Below are 17,378 nucleotides of genomic sequence, written 5' to 3' on the forward strand. Positions count from 1 at the left end.
ATGTTTAGTGTTTTGTTAAAATTTTAATTTTTTTTGCAAGAAATGATAGAATGTTACATGCAAATGACTTATAGTGCTTAATTGTTATGATGTTTAGATGTTTGCATGACTATGTTAGATTTTTTACACTTCGATTAGATTTTTTTAGATTTAGGGTTTGTTTAAATTATTATTTTTTTTTTACAAGATATGATACAATGTTACATGAAAATGAGTAATATTGCTTAATTATTTAGATGTTTGCATGTTTATGTTGTGGTTATCATTTTTAGTGTTTATGTATAATTTGCACTCCAAGTGTTTGATAAAATGTTGGAATGAGTTTTTCATTGATTGTGTTTAATTTCTTATTGTGTAGATTTGAAGCAATGGTCTGGTGGATCGACGTTCATGCAGAATTCTACGGCAGAGAACCTCAGAGGTTGAAGGTTTAGTGCCTTGATGTAACGTTAAGAGGTCTCAAGGATCAACTGAATGAATTCAGCCAAGGAGTCAACCCCAGAGACACAAGGAGGGTGGAACACGTTCGGTATAAACGTCCAACGCTCAACTAGGGGGGGTATCATTCACTTGGGTGGAATTAAAGAACGACGAAAACGTGACGAGCATGTTTTGGGAGCACAACATGTTCCAGTGGATTGATATGAGGGTAACGTTGCTGAGATCAACTGAAGATATCATCAACAGCTTGATTTCGCCAGAAGATCGTCATTAGTTAGGGTAAGGTGCATTCCAACTACAACAATTGTCTTACCTCTGAAATGGGGTAATTCAAACTTGCCAAACGGCCAGAACTCAAGCATTTCGCTCGACATTCATGTTTTTCCTTTGAAAAGATTAAATTCTTGTTAGGCTGGTTTAGATGAAGGTATTAAGTGTCAAAGAATGAACCTCATTTTGTTGGCACTTGAATACCATCATCTAAAGCAAACCTAACAAAAATTTATTCTTTTCAAAGGAAAACATGAATGTCGGGCGAAATGCTTGAGTCCTGTTGTTTGGCAAGTTTGAATTTACCCCATTCAAAGGTAAGACAATTGTTGTAGTTCAAATGCACATTCCAACTACAACAATTGTCTTACTCTGGATGGGGCAATTCAAACTTGTTAATCGACAGGACTCCAACATTCGATAAGCATCTTGAATGCTGGTATTCAAGTGTCAATGAATGCACCTCATTCGTTTGACACTTGAATACCATCATTCAAGATGTTGATTGTATGTTGGAGTCCTACGACTTAGCAAGTTTGAATTTGCCCCATTCAGGGGCAAGACAATTGTTGTAGTTGGAAGGTGCATGTAATGTAATGTAATTGTTGACATACATGTCGTTTATGTAATGTAACGAAACCTTAATTAGACTTTTTATTCGAATTCACATTGTCGCAATTTTTATTCGAATTCACGCTGTCACAATTTTTATTCGAATTCACGCTGAATTTATTCTAATTTATTTATTGACTTTATTCGAAATTTTAATTCAATACGCAATAAAAACATAAATGCAAAAAATTAACAAAAACGTGTAAAAAACAATTTACAATGCATTAAAATGCATGAAGAACCGGCCATAGTAGCGTGGCTTAAACATGCAAGGTTTAACACTAGCGTGAGTAAACTCACGCCCATGTTAACACTAGCTTGAGTTAACTCACGGCTGTTTGGAGTGTTTATTGAGTTTTACACGTTTTTTTTACTGTTTTTGACTGCATTTAGTGCATATAAAACCTATGCACTAAATTATTTTTAATTAGTCCTTTTTTCAATCTTTTTTATTCTAATTTATTTTATTTACTTTATTGTAATTTATGTTATTTACTATATTCCAAATTATGTTATTTACTTTATTCCAAATTATGTTATTAACTTTATTCTAATTTTTTTATTTGCTTTATTCTAAATTATTTTGTTTACTTTATTCTAATTTATTTATGCACTTGAAATAAATTCGAAATTATAAAATAAATTCGATTTTATACTAATTCAATTTTTATTCTAATTTATTAATTCATTCAATACAAAATTAGAAAATATATTCGATTTTATTTATTCAATATTTATTTATTCAATGCATAAGCATAAACATAAAATAAATGCAAAAATAAATACAAATAGAAAACAAAATTAATAAAAATAACTCTCATTTTATTAATATCATTCAAAGATTACAATAAGCAATGCATATATTTTATTCCAATTCACTAATCTACTTAATATCTTTTTACGCTCTCGAGGTAAAACTTATTTTTACCCTCTTCGGTATATGACAATAGCTCTTGGGGAAAATAGTGATCCGTCCTGTTGGGGAAAACGACATCAAGATCCCTTGAGTTAAATTTAAATTTGGTTCCTTTTATACCCCTATGATGATTCTTTTTACCCACAGTAAAAAGATTTTGGGAGTAAAAGGAACCAAACCTAATTTTACCTCAAGGGATGATGTCTTTTTCTCCAACCTAACGGACCACTATTTCCCCCAAAAGGCACTGGTATTTACCTAAAGGGGAATAAGGAGCCTAGAGACTATAGAAGCAAAGAAGAAGAAGAGAAAGAGGGGGAGAGAGTGGGAGGATATAATGTGAGGAATATAGGAAGTATGTGAGGGTATTTATAGGTAGAAATGGGAACCTAGGTTGTATCTAACATAAATGTGGTCAAAAAAACATGTGAAAGTGGTAAAAAAACGTGTAGATTGAATGTTGAAAACCTGACCAAAGTTGGAAAAACGTTTATTCTTCATCGGCAACTAGTGTGAGTTAACTCGCGCTAGTGCGTGACTTAAGTCACGCTCATAATACACTAGCGCATGTTAAGTCACGTAACGTGACTTAACATAAGTACAGAATGCACTAGCGCATGTTAAGTTGCGTAGGGGCATTTTGGACTTTTATTTTGGGAATGAGCGGAACCATTTGAGAAAAGAGCAGAATTCAATGAAAGTAAAACCACAAACCTACGAAACCCACAAATACAAAGAACAGAAAATTAAACTCAACTATTTTGCCTTTTCAAAAATAAAAATAAAAAATTAAACCCATAACTATATCCTTTCCCCGTAGATTTAAACAATTGAAAAGTTAATAGACTAAAATCTCTCAAAAATAAAATAAAGAGGCCAAAATTGCACTTAGTTTAAATTTGAGAGAATCAGAATCTCTCAAAAAAAATAAAAATTAAGAAGCCAAAATTGCACATAGTTTAAATTTGAGAGAATCAAATTGTGAGACTAAGTAATGATTTCATATAAATTTTAATCCTACTATTTAGAAGGATTTTCATTAAAGTACTTTGATTTCGCCAATGGTCTAATCCTCTTAGCCCAAGACATTATATATCCTATAATCTTTAACCATTTGACTCAATTTTCGTTTTCAATTTTCTGATTTAAGAGATGTGATTAAAAGATGCATATATCAAAACAAAAACTACATAACATGACAATAACAAAAGGGAAACACATTGAACAAACGAACTAATCTGTATACCATTTTACTTTCATATTGTGTATAAAATCTATAAACTGAAATATTTCTATAAAAAGTAAGTAAAAAATTGATGTGTTCATAAACTACTTCTATCTAGAATGTGACTGAAAAATAATGACTTAAAGATCCTCATAGGACCTAATTTCCCTTCAGGATTTTTTGGAGTTCTCCGGCGAATCCTTGCAACAGAATTGGCTTTCGGATAACTCCATTAAACCCAATATGCATACATTTTTCCCGCAATTCTTCTTCTGAGCTTGCCGTTAAAGCAACAGCGATAGGCCAGTTACGGCTTTTGAACTTCCGGATCCTTGCGGTAACTTCAAATCCATCTAAATCAGGCAAGTTAAGGTCCAAAAGAATAACTTCAAAGGGGCATGCACCAGCATGGCCAACAAGATTAAGGCATTCGAATCCGGAAGAAACAGATGTAACAATACATCCTAGTTTCTGGAGAAATTTCTGTGTTACTGCTCTATTAACATTGTCGCTGTCGGCCAACAAGACTTGCAGACCTCTGAACAAGGAATTTTGATCAGATGACTCTGAACTCTCCCCTGGTTCGGGGATGGTTACCGCGGTAGAACAGCGTAGTTGAAACCGAAGAGCAAGGGTCATGAGTTGAGGAAAGCCTCTAGCATTTGGTACTGAACATATGTTACCTTTCATTGACTGCCAATAACATACAAAATCAATGGAGAGAAAAAGAATTTACTGAACAAAGAAACACCTAATTTAATAGTTCTAATTACAAATATAGCACACCAATTATTCATTGGAATTTCATGGAACTTGAACAAATTTGAAAAATATGGTAAATATCCCCCTAGAGACATTATGAATTGAATAATCAAATAAGCCAACAAATCTATGAATGAAAGCTATCTAATAACTCTAAATCGACAAGTTACACGTATTGAATCATGTATCGGCGGCTAATGAAGGTAAGAAAATAAAATATAACAACGTAAATTAAATCGCAAATGCTATGCTTAAAAGATCTCAATTTTATCAGACAGAACTTGAAAATTTTGAACTGGATTCCAAAATGTTCTATCACAATTTTATAGTGAAACAATGCAGAAAAAGATCCTTTAATGAATAATGTCAATAAAGATGAAAATCGGTGTATAAACGAACTCTTGAGACATACACAACAAATGTTATATAGCTTACCTGGATTATCTTCTTGCATATGCTGAAGCTCAAACTTTCCTCGAATGCCCGGTCACTCGTACACATCCTTCCTGCAAGCCTCTCTGAAGTAACTGAGGTCTCTGATTCAGAGTTACTGCTATTGATACCTATGTCAAATCTAACATGCACATCACCGTTAGACGAGCTTGGTCTCCAAGTTGCATATCCATGTTCAATCCTTCCTCGACTTCCAGATTCCGCCAAAACTTGAAACACAAGAATCCCTCCCCCATTGTTACCATCTATCAAGTTCCTAACCATGTGCAAAATCACCTGAAAAACCCTCTTCTCGTCACCGATAATATAGTTAGGCAAAGACCTATCAACCTCAACCTTAAATCCAAAACCCTTGCATAAAGCCATAGACTTGGCGATGCAAGCTGCTTGTTTTAACATGTTATGTAAACCAAAACATTTCATCTCCAAAGGAAATCTTCCACCTCCACCGTCCCTATCTGAATTGTCCATAGCATCATTCATCAAGTTCGATACGACACCGCTTGTCCTTACCATCGAATCCACAATAAGTTTCTGTTCATTCTTCAAATTCTCATCTTGCATCATTGAAAGCAATCCCATAACTGAATGCATTGGCCTTCCCATTCCATTACTCATGACTTTCTGAAAAACCGCTCTAGCCTCACTCGCCATCATAGCGTTCCTTTTCTCCTGTTGCAATGCTCGATTTCGCTCCTCCAATTTCTCTCTCATAAGTTGCGATTCTTCTAGAATTGCGGCATGAGAAAGACCCACGGCTACCTGATCAGCAACAACTTTAATAATCTCAAGCTCTTGATTGCTCCAAGATCTAGCCTCTTCATTAGGAAGTACCAAAACAAGTATCGCGTAACAGGCCTCCGTTACCTCAGGCGTCCCCCCTTTGAAATCGCCAACACTAAGCATTGGCATTCGGATCGCAGCAACCGGTCCTGCATCAACAGAAACTCCACTACTCGCAGCAGCAAGCAGCGAGTCAGAATCAATCATATGCACTACCTTATCTCCCTTGACTCTTACAACATCCGGATCAGTGATCGGTATAGAAGAATTAACATTCCTCCCATTCAATTCATGAGTGAGGTTCATCGCCGTTTTATCAACATTAGGCATCCACACAGCACAGTTCTGCAACCCTAAAGTTTCCGACAGTTTAACCAAGGTAGTATACAAAATCTCATGTCTATCGAGCGACTTGCGAATCTCTTGAGTAAGCATTCTTACATGCATTCCAGCTTCATTCTGTTTCATTATCATACCATACTCAATTCCAAGCTCCCTCGCCTTTCGCTTCAGCAAGAACTCTCGAACCTTTACTTTAAGAAGCATAGGGATCAAAGTGATGAGGGTTATGGTAGTTGCACATGAAACCAATGCAGTGAGGACTTTCAAGACAGTCAGAGTCAGCATGATTTGAAACGTGTGGGGTCCATAAGTCCAGCTATTAAACAAATGTGTCATTCCACAAAGTACAATGAAAGCAATGAACTGAAAAAGTACCCATTTGAATGGAATGTTTGCACAACTGATGAAATAAAGAAGCTCAATAGGGATCGAGAAGTACGCCACCGCAATCAGAAAATCGCCGACTTTCTGCCATTCTAGAATCTTCTCAATCGTCCACCAGCTCGTGTCATCGTCACAGTTGCATTTCGAAAATCCATTGACAGTTGCAGATACACACAACAAGAACAGGAAAATTAAGAATCCAGATGCTGTTGCTTTATACATTGATCCAACATCAATTTTTTGGTCCTGTCATTGTCATAACAGTTAAACAAAAAGTTCAAACTCAGTAAGATCTAAGCAATAGATTACAAAACAGTGTGAGATCCCAAAATAGATAAATAATAATAAAAAATGTAAAAACTTCCTGAAAGAGAAAGGCACATGAAACCTATAATTCTTTACCCAAATAAAATGATCCAAATTATTCCTCTTTTGTAATCTAACAAATAAAATGATCCAAATTATTCCTCTTTTGTAATCTAAGTTTTAAACTTATTTCAATCCACACACACTCTTTTGGACATGAATCAATGAATAACACAGTGACACATTTTCATCAACCAAATTGAATATATATAATAAAAAGCATTTGGTAAGAAAACCCTCCAATCCCAACACATCATTGAAAAAAAAAAGACCATATAGTCCAACAAGATTCTCTATCAATAAATAAATTAATAAAAATTATATAAGTAAATAAATAAATCATGTACCACTGTACCATACCAGTAATGAAGACCAAATTAAAAAACATATATTTCAGAAAGAAACACACACCCCACAATTTTTTTTTTATATATAATAAATGAATAAAACCAAACCCAGATTGCAATCACATATAAATCACATATATTCCAATCTTAATCAGATCTTAATATTCCTATACGTACCAAAACTTAGTTAAAGACACATTATTCTTAGCACATCAACCCCACCTAGCCAACTTTTTGTAGCACCAAACACTCATCTGCCACTCCCCCACCCATTACTTTATATACATTAAACAAGTGCAACCATACCCACCATCATCTCATTCATTGGAAAGAACATATATAAACCAACTTTGGCATGTAACAAATCCCAACATCTATTATTTCTCTATATACCTATCTTTCCATTGGCCTATATACATATATACATATACATATATAGAGAGAGAGAGTACCTGACTTTATGAGCAGAAAATCAGCGACCTCGTGCAATGAAACCGGTGAAACAGGAGGTGGAGTGTTCAACTTTTTATGCAGAAAAAAGGGTAGGTTTTATAATCTACAAAAAAAAACAACAAAAATTTAGAGACACAGAAACAGAATGGAAAAAAATATAAAAATCAAGTTATATTAGTTAAGAAATTTATGCGTGTGTGTTGGGTGAAAAAATGTGTAGCCATGATCATACGTATAAATTGTGAAACAAGGTTTTAGATAAAGGTATCTCACACTGATATATGTGAGATGGTGTATCTGCGATCAAGTGTAATTGAACTAAAATCTTCAATTGATATTGATCGCAGATATATACTATAAGATAAGAATTAAGACACAACCACAATTGTTATTCTGTGCGATTGCAAGTGCAGTTGTAGCAACAATCTAAAATATTTAGATGTCGCAGCAACCGCATTACAATCGCATAGTGGTACTCTAATAAAAATGTTTTATTTATGTATCCACGACTGCAACTGCAATTTAAAACTATGGTGTGAGTGATGTGATGTTTGATTGAAAATGAATGGAAAAGTTGGCAAAACAAACCACAAACCATGAAACAATAGCGCCGTTGTTTCAATGAGGAAGACTTGAAATGACATAAAATGAGTTTATTTATATATAAAGTGAGACAATATGAGAGAAAGAATGTGTTAGAGAGAGAAAGATGGGTCCACTTTCTTACATGAAGAGAATTTGGACGCTTTTTTGACCTGAAACGTCTTTGTCATCCTAAATAATAATACTTCGTCAGTTTCATAGTATTTCTCTCATTCGAAATCTATAGACTAGATTACTTTAATAATTATACCAATTCTAAATATTTCAAATAAGACTGATAATATCAAATGGAGGCAGTATTTGATTATTTCCATATTCTTAATTGACTGTTATTTTTATAAGACAAAATTAATATTTTAGAGTATATTTTTTACTTAAAATATGAATTTTGGAGTATTAATTATACAATTAAGAAATAATCGTTTTTATCATGAAATTATTTGGTCAAATTAATTTTTAATGATGCTAATAATATTAATATTAATATAAGGAATACAATTTTCATTTTTGTATCTTAAATATAAGCTCAAACAATTTACTTTTCTTGTCTTTTTTTTTTAAGCCAAGAGCAAATTGACAACAAAAAGAAAAGAGTAACACTCAACTAAGTTGGTATGCTGCTCTAATCTTGTCTTTTTTTCTTCATTTATGTCCCTTAGTTTTTTTGTTTGTAAATGAATTTTATACTCCCTCCTTCTTAAACAATACGACGTTTTGACCATTTCACATGTATTAGGAAATGTAATTAATTTTGTATGAGAAAGAGATATTATGAGTTGATTTACAAAATTGTCATTTGTAAATGGTGTTAGAAAGATAAATTAAAGAATAGAAAGAAGAGAGAGTAACAAATAGTTAAGGATATAATAGGAAGAATAACATTAATGTTTCATTGTTATTGTAGAGCGATATATAATTTGTGACAATTTTTTTCCAAAGCGACATATAATTTGGAACAGAGTAATTTATATGAAAAATATTTAAGCTAAAACAAACTATCTCCATAATATTTAATGTTATCATTTTAAAAAAAAAATCATTTAATAAATTTAAATTTCATTTAGTAATGTTATTATAGTATAATATCTATGGAATAAGTTTTCCAGAGGGTCCATGTGAGCATAACTACTCTATTAGTAAAGATATTGCATGTAATATGTAAGGGGACATGGTTCGAACTCTTATGAGGTAATTCTAATTACTATGCTACTTGATAAAAAAGTATTCTATCTACTAGACTATCCGACAAAAAAATAAATTCTTTTAAGCATATTTTAGAGAATACAATTATTTTTTTTATTACTTTGAGAAACCTAATCTTCTAGTCCACCATTTCTCACACCATCACACCCTCTCATCCTCTTCCTTTTATGCACAACGTGTTTCCGTCGTTGGCCTTTCATAAAAAGATGCTACTTTAGAAACTCACGGTTTGTATGAACGGTCAACGAGGAAGGCAACGCGATGCAAAGAAGCACGGTTTGTCTGGGTGTCAGGTTGATCTGTCTGGGTGCAAGGTTGACCATCAAGGTCTCTTTTGCCTTAGACAAGAAACATACATTTACCACAGTCCCCTTCTCCCCCCCACCCCCACCACACACAGATTTTGCTTTACCTCATCTGCTTCTGAAGCAGATTTAGTTTTACCCCAATCCCCCTTCCCTAGACAAGAAACATACCTTATTGTAATGTATCAATGATATTAATAAAATGAGATTTTATGTGTATTATTTTTTTTATATTTGCATTTATTTTATGATTTTGACATCTAAATAATGTAAAAATGAAGCAAAGTGTATTTAAATTCTGGTAAAAGGGATTTTCGGATTATATAATCCAAAAATTTCTGGGAAAACAAATTCGAATTTCATAATCCGAAGGGTATTTTTGGAATTATGTAGGGCGCGGGAGAATGTCATAGGGTGGGAAAAGTAATAGTATTGAATTATTAGTTGGTTTTTTACTCATTTTATAAGTAGGCTGCCTCAGCCCAACGAATTTGAGTATAAAAGAAAATTGCTCTTTTCACATTAAAAATTGCTCCATCACACCCCAAAAATCTACTATAAACTAAATATGAAAATAATAGTCCATGTGTTTTACCATTTTGCCCTTCTGAGGGGCATTTTGGTAAATCGGTAAATTGGACCTCCCCTGCCTATATATATGTGAGAAGCAAAAAAAAAAAAAAAGGGAGAGAGAAACGGAACGGGAGAAGAGAAAGAAGGGGGAACGGGAACAGGAAAGGGAAAGGGAGGAGAATCGTTTCTCCTCCGTCACAACTGCGGCGCCGGTGAGAAAGAGTAAGAGAGAGACGGTAACGGGAACGGGAGAAGAGAAAGAAGGGGGAACGGGAAAGGAACGGGAAAGGGAGGAGAATCCATTCTCCTCCGTCACAGCTGCGGCGAAAAACGGCGGCGCCGGTGAGGAAGAGTAAGAGAGAGACGGTTGTATCCAATCTAAAGCCATGCATGTATAAGTCTTTCCCTCCGACCAGGTATCATTCTTCTTCTCTTTCAATCCCTAATTCCCCATTTCATTCACAGATTAGGGGTATTATATCATTCTTTTTTCAATTTTAGTTTTCTATCCCGAATCTGTTATCTGTGTTTGTTGGACATATTTGATTCTTCTCCAATTTGTGGGATTAGGGTTTCGAACCTTTGAATTGGGGTTTTCTTTTTTGATTTAGTGTAATTGAATGTTTTGTGATGGAATTACATACATTGATTTTATTTCCTTTTTTTTTTTCGATTGAAGGGTTTGATGGCATGGGAGAGAGGAACTGGAGAAGCAAAACTAGAAATTGATTGAAGGGGTTGTGCGTGGGATTTGAGAATGGGTTTTAAGGGACACTAAAAATTAATTTGGGTTTTTAATTTCATTAAAAATTAAATTTTTAAAATTTAGGATTTTTTTTGTTTTGTTGGTTGAATATGGATTTGTGATGCAGGGTTTGAATCAGAGGCCAAAGACCAAGATTCATGTGGTTGGAACAGGTTCTATGAATTTAGCTGAGTATGCATCTGTTGTTGATCAGAAGGATTTTGATTTGAGCATCCCACTTACAATTCCTGGTGGTTTTGCTGTTGACCCTTTTCTTTCACTCACTGTATGTTCAACAATCTCCCACAGTCAAAGTTCTAAGGAATCCAAGCCAAGCCTTCTCGGTGAGTTATTGTAATTGAACAAAGATATAAGAGTTAATCGATCAATATATAGTTGTCACTGTAGAATTTGAAGCTTCATCCCCCACAGTTTTTATTACTTTTCTCTTTTATTGATCTTCCTTTGCAAGTTGCAACTATCATTTTTGTCATGATCTACACTCATAAAGTTTGTTGACTTAACTTTTTTCATCTTTCATTTATAATAGACACATGAGAGTTTATCCCTAACCTTATTTTTACCAGCTGAAATGTCAGTTAATCAGACTAAAATTGATAGTTGCGTTTGGAGTTCCCTTTATACTATGGTAGCAATAGTATCTGCACTATATTGTTAAGCTGTTAAATCTTTATTGGCTGTATGTTCTGGTCTTCAAATACTTCCTAAGGGCTTATTTGCGCATTGATTTGCTTAGATCTGTAATTGACTTCAGAAGTTTGTGTTTTGCAGGATGGTAAGGATCGCATTTTCATTGTGATTTGATTTTATAAATTGATTTTTTTTATATTTAGATGTTTTCAACCCGTGAGAAAGATGTTTCTGCCAAGGGTTTTGAATTGTTTACAAGAGATGATAGTTATGTGAGCAAATCCAAGTCTACATTATTGTTGTTGAATGTTTTAACAAATGTTTGATCTTAAATAAATTTATGACCTCTAATGTGTCTGTTTGTGATCTATTGCATTGATTGTTGTTTCTGAAAGCTTTTTCTGGGTTTGTGTTTTTGGCTCAGATAATGCAAATGATGGGTGGTATCCTCCGGTGTCTCAAAATTCATGTAATCCTGGTTTAGTAATGGCGAATCTAAGGAGGAGATCAGCTCCTGCTCGCACATTACTTGGAATCAACGAGAATTTGGCCTAATAACAGTGAGAATCTCACATTATTGTGTTATTTATAGAATGCTTAGTTGATTTGCATAGTACAATGGACTTTCCTGTATCAGTGTTAAGTTTTTTATATTTCCATGGCTTTTTCTTAATAGCAATTTAGAGGACTCCCATTTTTTTTACATAAAAAGTGTTGATTATGTTTGTTTTTGTTTTTTTAAGCTGCTCGCGGAGGAGAAAAACTATTATTGAAGGGCCTTTATTTTGGATTGGCAGGGAACCTTGCTGGTGTCTTACCGTGAGATCCTTGTGGATAGCATGATATTTCAAACATTCTAGGTTTTGTATGTTAGTTAGAAATTTTGAAAACTCTAACTCGAAAAGAAGCCAAAAGTTATTGGCAAGCATAGGGCGCGCACACACACACACAGTATACAACTTTCAGTAGGATTTGAAATATGATTTATCTAATTCTTGGTTGTGATTTGTCTGTTAACTGCACTTATCATTCTTGATACTTCTTACAATCTATGGTATGGATCATTTAGCTATATATGGTTGTCTGGATCATGTTCTGTTCTAATTTTATAAAAGGGGGGTTGAGCTTGACTCAACACCAACTATTAAATTCTCGGACCCTCTCCTTATATTAAATTTTGTTTGGAACAGTAGTATCTTTTATAGAAACGATTATTTATTCTAAATTAAATGTTTTATGCATACTTAAATTGAAGGAGATATATATTTCACAGATTATTTAAGCGGTTTTCAAGAATTATTGTTCTATGCATATTAAGATTGATTCATGAATCATACCTAGGTTCCTTCATTAACATCTTGTGTTGTTTTATTGTTTGTAGATTTTTCTTTAACGGTTCCTTCTGAGTTGGAATCGGTTTTGAGGTTGAAGATTGTTAACTACTTTGTTACAAGGAGGCCATGGCTTGGTATGTACAATGCTGCTAGCTACCATGGTTATTTACTATTGTGCTGTATTTTTTGCTTAGTCAGATTCACTTATAGTTTTTATGTGTTTTGGTTAAAGATCTTTATGGGGTTAATGTGATACCTGTTGTGCCATTTGGAAGTGCAAGTAGAAAGCCTCATGTTGATTCTTCCCTTTTTCGCTGTTGCTTATCAGATGAGCTGCTCTTTGAGGTATTGTATTTCACATGATATATGTAACTACACTATTTGGTCATGACTTTTTGATATGGTGTGAGACCAGTTACAATGTGCGGGAGTAGTTGGTTTGTTTGCGGTTGTATGCTCCTACTTTAGATAACTCATGTGCGATATTTGGTGTGGGTCTGTTTGGTCATTTTATGAAACAACGCTAGAAGACATAAACAAAGCTCTTCGTACACTTGAAACTTAAAAGAAGGCATCATTTTTACAATATTAAATTAAAAAATCATCTTTGTCTCTCACTTGCACAACTTATTGATGGTATTTGGTGCATTATCATTGATTCTAACGGCTTTGAGAACAGAAACTGTTCTTAAAATAAGAAACAGAAAGGTTTATGGTTAAAAAATCATTATTAAATACAAGAACAATGTCTCAGAGAAATTTATTGAATACACCTTGCAGGTATTTGCTCGAATGACTTCATATGATATGGGAAAAGCCTCTTGTGTGTGTTGAAAATGGCGGTATACAATTCGTAACCCTGTATTTTGGCGCAATGCATGCTTGAAGGGTTGGCAGGTAATGTCATTGGAGGTTTTGAATATGGATCTTCTACTGCTTATAAGTCTAATTTTTGACTACAGAGTCTTTTTATGAAGCTCTCTGGAGCGGTTGAAAACTATAAGATACTTCAATCAAAATATGACGGCTCATGGCGGAAAATGTGGCTCTTACGGCCAAGGTTGCGATTTGACGGTAAGCAGAACTATCTCTTATTTCATAGCCTTATTTCCTGCTCTTCATATTGACTGGTTACCTTAGTACAGTGTGTCTAACTCTATGCATAAATACGAGGTCCCACATTAGCTGAATTGTTTATGGCTACAAAGAATATAATCATTCCCTATGTAAAAAATTTGTCCAATATATGCAGGATAATATTCTGCGCTACAATGAAGAATCAATCAAGAAAATGAATGGTTCTAATCACATATTTTCTTAGTCAGTGAAATCTCAACTGTTAGATAGTTCTCAACTGTTAGATGGCTTTGTTAATAAAATGCATAAATCTGGTGAGCCACATACTCTTAGTGTTACTGCCCAGGATATAGAGATGCCCCTTCCACCTTTAGCTCTCACTCCACTATGACATGGAATCAGGTAGGTTTGATTAGTTGATTAGTGAAAATATCTCTTTCGATAATGGCATGATCTAATACCACCTTCAATGTGTATATATGTTCCATTCTGTCAATTCTGAAGTCCTATAAATTCCAATTTTGCATCAAAAATATATAAAAAAAAAAATATTACCTTTAGGGTATTTTCCTTTTGAGGTTTAGTTTTAGACATGTTTTTCTCTTTTCTTTAAAGTATAAACATTCAGATGATTTATGCATTTCTTATAATTTATGCATTTCTTATGCTTTTTTATTGATGTCAGGAAGACTGTGCAATTTTTCCAAAGTATTGGCAGACTTGGTTGATACAATCAAACCTCTTGCTCAGAATCAAAAACGTGTAATAGAACATAGTCTGCTCTCATCACCTTTGCTAGCTGCTGTAGAAGAACCTGCTCTGCGCCAGGCTTTCAGCAACCTTATTGAAGGTGCTTTACTCCGAGTTAAAATGTTTTTAAATATTCTCAACATAGATTGCATAGACTAAGTTACATAGCTTCCCACCTTGATACTTGGAACTGTTAATTAAGCCTGTGTTGTTATTGTAGAACTCTTATGTTAATCATGGCCACAGCTCCGACACTCTTTGGAATATTCCCATACGCGGGTTTGAAATTCTACTTCTATGAGGAAATGAAGCGCCATGTACCTGAGGATTACAAAAAAAGCATCGTGGCGAAACTCACATGTGGATCCGTGGCAGGTTTATTGGGCCAGACATTCACATCCTCTTGAAGCTGTCAGGAGGCAAATGCAGGTAACATGCTTTATTTGGTCTCCTGGAAATTATAGATGGATATTGAGTAACATGATACAAAGTTAACCTGACTAGGTTCAAAACCTTGCGGCATCTGAAGAAGCCGAATTGAAAGGGACTATGAGATCCATGGTTTTGATTGCTCAAAAGCAAGGCTGGAAGACCCTGTTTTTAGGGCTGAGTATCAGTTGGATAGAAGAATCATAGAACATTAAAGTAATTCACATGCTAGAACTGTTATGTATAACTAATTTTTTTTTTTTGCAATTCAGGTTGTTCCATCTGCGGCCATCGGCTTCACCGTGTATGATACTATGAAATCATGCCTGAGAGTACCATCAAGAGATGAAGTGGACTAAGAAAAATCTGCCAAGCATCCTCACATTAGGAATAAGCTCCTAACTTCTTGCAAGCTTCAACCTGGCTTCTTCTCATTCTATTCACATTGTTTTCACATATTATTTTAGCTACACATTGCATTCTTTCGGATTGTAAATAGAGATAGAGGTTATTATGCACTATACCAACAAACAATACCCTGATTCAGATCTCATTGATTTCATTAAAGTAGGAAATAGTTTCTATGTGGTTTAGACAGGACAAACTGTGTATGTACAATTAACAAATAAATTGCACTTTTTGAATGTGCAAGTAGAGGGAATGGTATAGAATTGTTGACATATAGTCACATCCTTTCACTGTGTTCAGTTTATCTATGCAGCCACTGAAATTCTATTACATTCCAATTATTGTTGGTTATTTTGGTTCTAAATTCAACAAGCAATGCTCAATAATATATCCACATAACTGCTTTTTGTTTTTTGCAAATCTAACAAACATGTACGGAATGACAGAAAGAAAGAAAACTATATAGGTTAATTCTTTGTTATTTGTAGTCTAACAAACATGGACGATACCACAGAAAGAAATAAAGAAAGAAAGAAAGAAAATGCTATATAGGTTAATTCATACATGAAACAAACTTTGCTTGATCTTCCCAAACAAGGATTTCAACTTCACACATTTGGGCAGCATACAAAACGATAGTGTCTACATTTGAGTACATTTTACCAACACTACAAATAATCTCCACAAGAACATTCTTCTTTTTGTTTTAGCTTCACATTGCATTAAATTTTATGTTGTTTAGACGGGACAAACTATGTATGTACAATTAAAGGATAAATTGCATTTTTTTAATGTACAAGTAGCGGGAATGTATTTGGTTTATTCTATACAACCACCATATTTCATGTATGCAAAAATCCTATTCAGGATTTAGTGTTTTGGTTAGTATATGACAATGCCAAACTCTTATAAGCCTAACGTAATAGTACTCTGCATTTTGGTGGTTCCTTCATTGGTCCTAATTAGTATCATGATAGTTATAACACTCTTTTCCTATGCTCTTTTCCTGCACCAAAGGTTTACAGTGCTCTACAATGCAACAATTCATTTATAATATATAGTTAGGAATTGTGCGGTATGAAAATTGCATTTATGAAGTTTGCATCTTCCCTAATTTTCATCATATATGTGCAATAATCCTATTATACACTTTTTCCTTAGAACAAAATTTCTATAAAATCGGCAAATTGGGATATGCCTTCAATATGCGTGATCCTTTAACAGGAGGAGGAATGACTGTGGCTTTGTCTTACATTGTTTTGCTAAGGAATCTACTTAAACCTCTGTGTAATCTGCATGATATGTGATTTTTAGAGAGAGAGCTAGAGATATGTGATTGAAGGGAGTAATTCAAAATTATTTTCAAAACCATAGTATTCTAAATGCCCATGGGTACCCGTGGGTAAAATCCGTCACGGGTATGGAGCGGGTACCCATACCCGATAATAAATTAAGTAAATTACTGAAATATCTTTATATATCATATCTTATTACTTAAAGTTGTTACCTTATTGAAGAAAATTTTACCGCCCACCTAAAAATCCTCAATAATAGCCTATTTTTATTTTAAATTTTTTTAATTCATCTTATTAGGTTCACCGTTTCCACTTCATTCACATCATAAAACATATAGATTATCTAAGAATCATGAATTTCCTATGGATTATGTATGATTTATGAAATTTTGAAAGTTGATGTTTTTTGGTAATTAAAAAAGTTTTTATTTGTACCAAAAAATAAATAAATTCAAAACTTCATGGGTACCCATGGATACCTGAATACCCACGAGTACCCGTATAGTGGGTACCCACGAGGTTAGATTGACTCTGCATAGTGCATGGGTGGTGGATCAGATCAAGTACACAGTTCACAATTATTCTACTAAATTAACTTTAGAGTTATTGAGTTGTTGAAAGCCACTACTTTTCCAATGCACGTTTAGCCTT

At 34.0% G+C, this 17,378-nt stretch overlaps 2 protein-coding genes across 43 annotated transcripts; one reads left to right on the forward strand and one right to left on the reverse strand.

The window, feature by feature from the left end:
• Nucleotides 1-3,459: 3,459 nt before the first annotated feature.
• On the reverse strand, nt 3,460-8,011 carry LOC146954158 (ethylene receptor 2-like). 3 transcript variants are annotated; one of them, XM_085714693.1, is made up of 4 exons: nt 7,950-8,011; nt 7,354-7,457; nt 4,662-6,434; nt 3,460-4,157 (listed from the first exon to the last, which is right to left on the reverse strand). In XM_085714693.1, exons 3-4 carry the CDS (start codon nt 6,408-6,410, stop codon nt 3,624-3,626), a joined length of 2,283 nt encoding a protein of 760 aa, XP_085570819.1. In that variant the 5' UTR covers nt 6,411-6,434; nt 7,354-7,457; nt 7,950-8,011; the 3' UTR covers nt 3,460-3,623. The 3 variants fall into 3 exon arrangements, with proteins under 3 accessions (XP_085570819.1, XP_085570811.1, XP_085570827.1); XM_085714685.1 differs by having other exon boundaries at nt 7,628-7,960; XM_085714701.1 differs by lacking the exons at nt 7,354-7,457; nt 7,950-8,011 and adding an exon at nt 7,079-7,292.
• A 2,138-nt stretch (nt 8,012-10,149) lies between these two features.
• Nucleotides 10,150-15,796, forward strand: LOC146954159 (uncharacterized). Of its 40 annotated transcripts, none has more exons than XR_015012173.1 (12): nt 10,150-10,454; nt 10,911-11,127; nt 11,859-11,994; nt 12,178-12,294; nt 12,816-12,902; nt 13,001-13,113; nt 13,549-13,665; nt 13,746-13,842; nt 14,021-14,247; nt 14,531-14,695; nt 14,816-15,024; nt 15,297-15,796. XR_015012173.1 is itself a non-coding variant. In XM_085714743.1 (12 exons), the coding sequence occupies exons 2-3, from the start codon at nt 10,905-10,907 to the stop codon at nt 11,987-11,989; spliced, it is 354 nt and encodes a 117-aa protein (XP_085570869.1). In that variant the 5' UTR covers nt 10,150-10,454; nt 10,718-10,904; the 3' UTR covers nt 11,990-11,994; nt 12,178-12,294; nt 12,816-12,902; nt 13,001-13,113; nt 13,549-13,665; nt 13,731-13,842; nt 14,021-14,247; nt 14,531-14,695; nt 14,816-15,024; nt 15,297-15,796. The 40 variants fall into 40 exon arrangements, 35 of the variants coding, with proteins under 35 accessions (XP_085570869.1, XP_085570929.1, XP_085570866.1 ...); XR_015012172.1 differs by having other exon boundaries at nt 12,178-12,253; nt 13,731-13,842; XR_015012167.1 differs by having other exon boundaries at nt 12,178-12,253.
• The last annotated feature ends 1,582 nt before the right edge of the window (nt 15,797-17,378 follow it).

The sequence above is a fragment of the Medicago sativa genome, chromosome 1 (assembly GCF_051527215.1).
Source record: "Medicago sativa cultivar Bolivia chromosome 1, Bolivia_mono, whole genome shotgun sequence".
NCBI classification, from domain to species: Eukaryota; Viridiplantae; Streptophyta; class Magnoliopsida; order Fabales; family Fabaceae; genus Medicago; species Medicago sativa.

Bases quoted from the DNA above. Each gene is read 5' to 3' on its own strand.
- LOC146954158 (XM_085714693.1), bottom strand. From the start codon at position 6,410: ATGTATAAAGCAACAGCATCTGGATTCTTAATTTTCCTGTTCTTGTTG. The intron at 4,158-4,661 runs GTAAGCTATATA...TGTTATTGGCAG, and splicing joins TATGCAAGAAGATAATCCAG to TCAATGAAAGGTAACATATG.
- LOC146954159 (XM_085714726.1), top strand. From the start codon at position 10,905: ATGCAGGGTTTGAATCAGAGGCCAAAGACCAAGATTCATGTGGTTGGA. The intron at 11,128-11,858 runs GTGAGTTATTGT...TTTTTGGCTCAG, and splicing joins ATCCAAGCCAAGCCTTCTCG to ATAATGCAAATGATGGGTGG.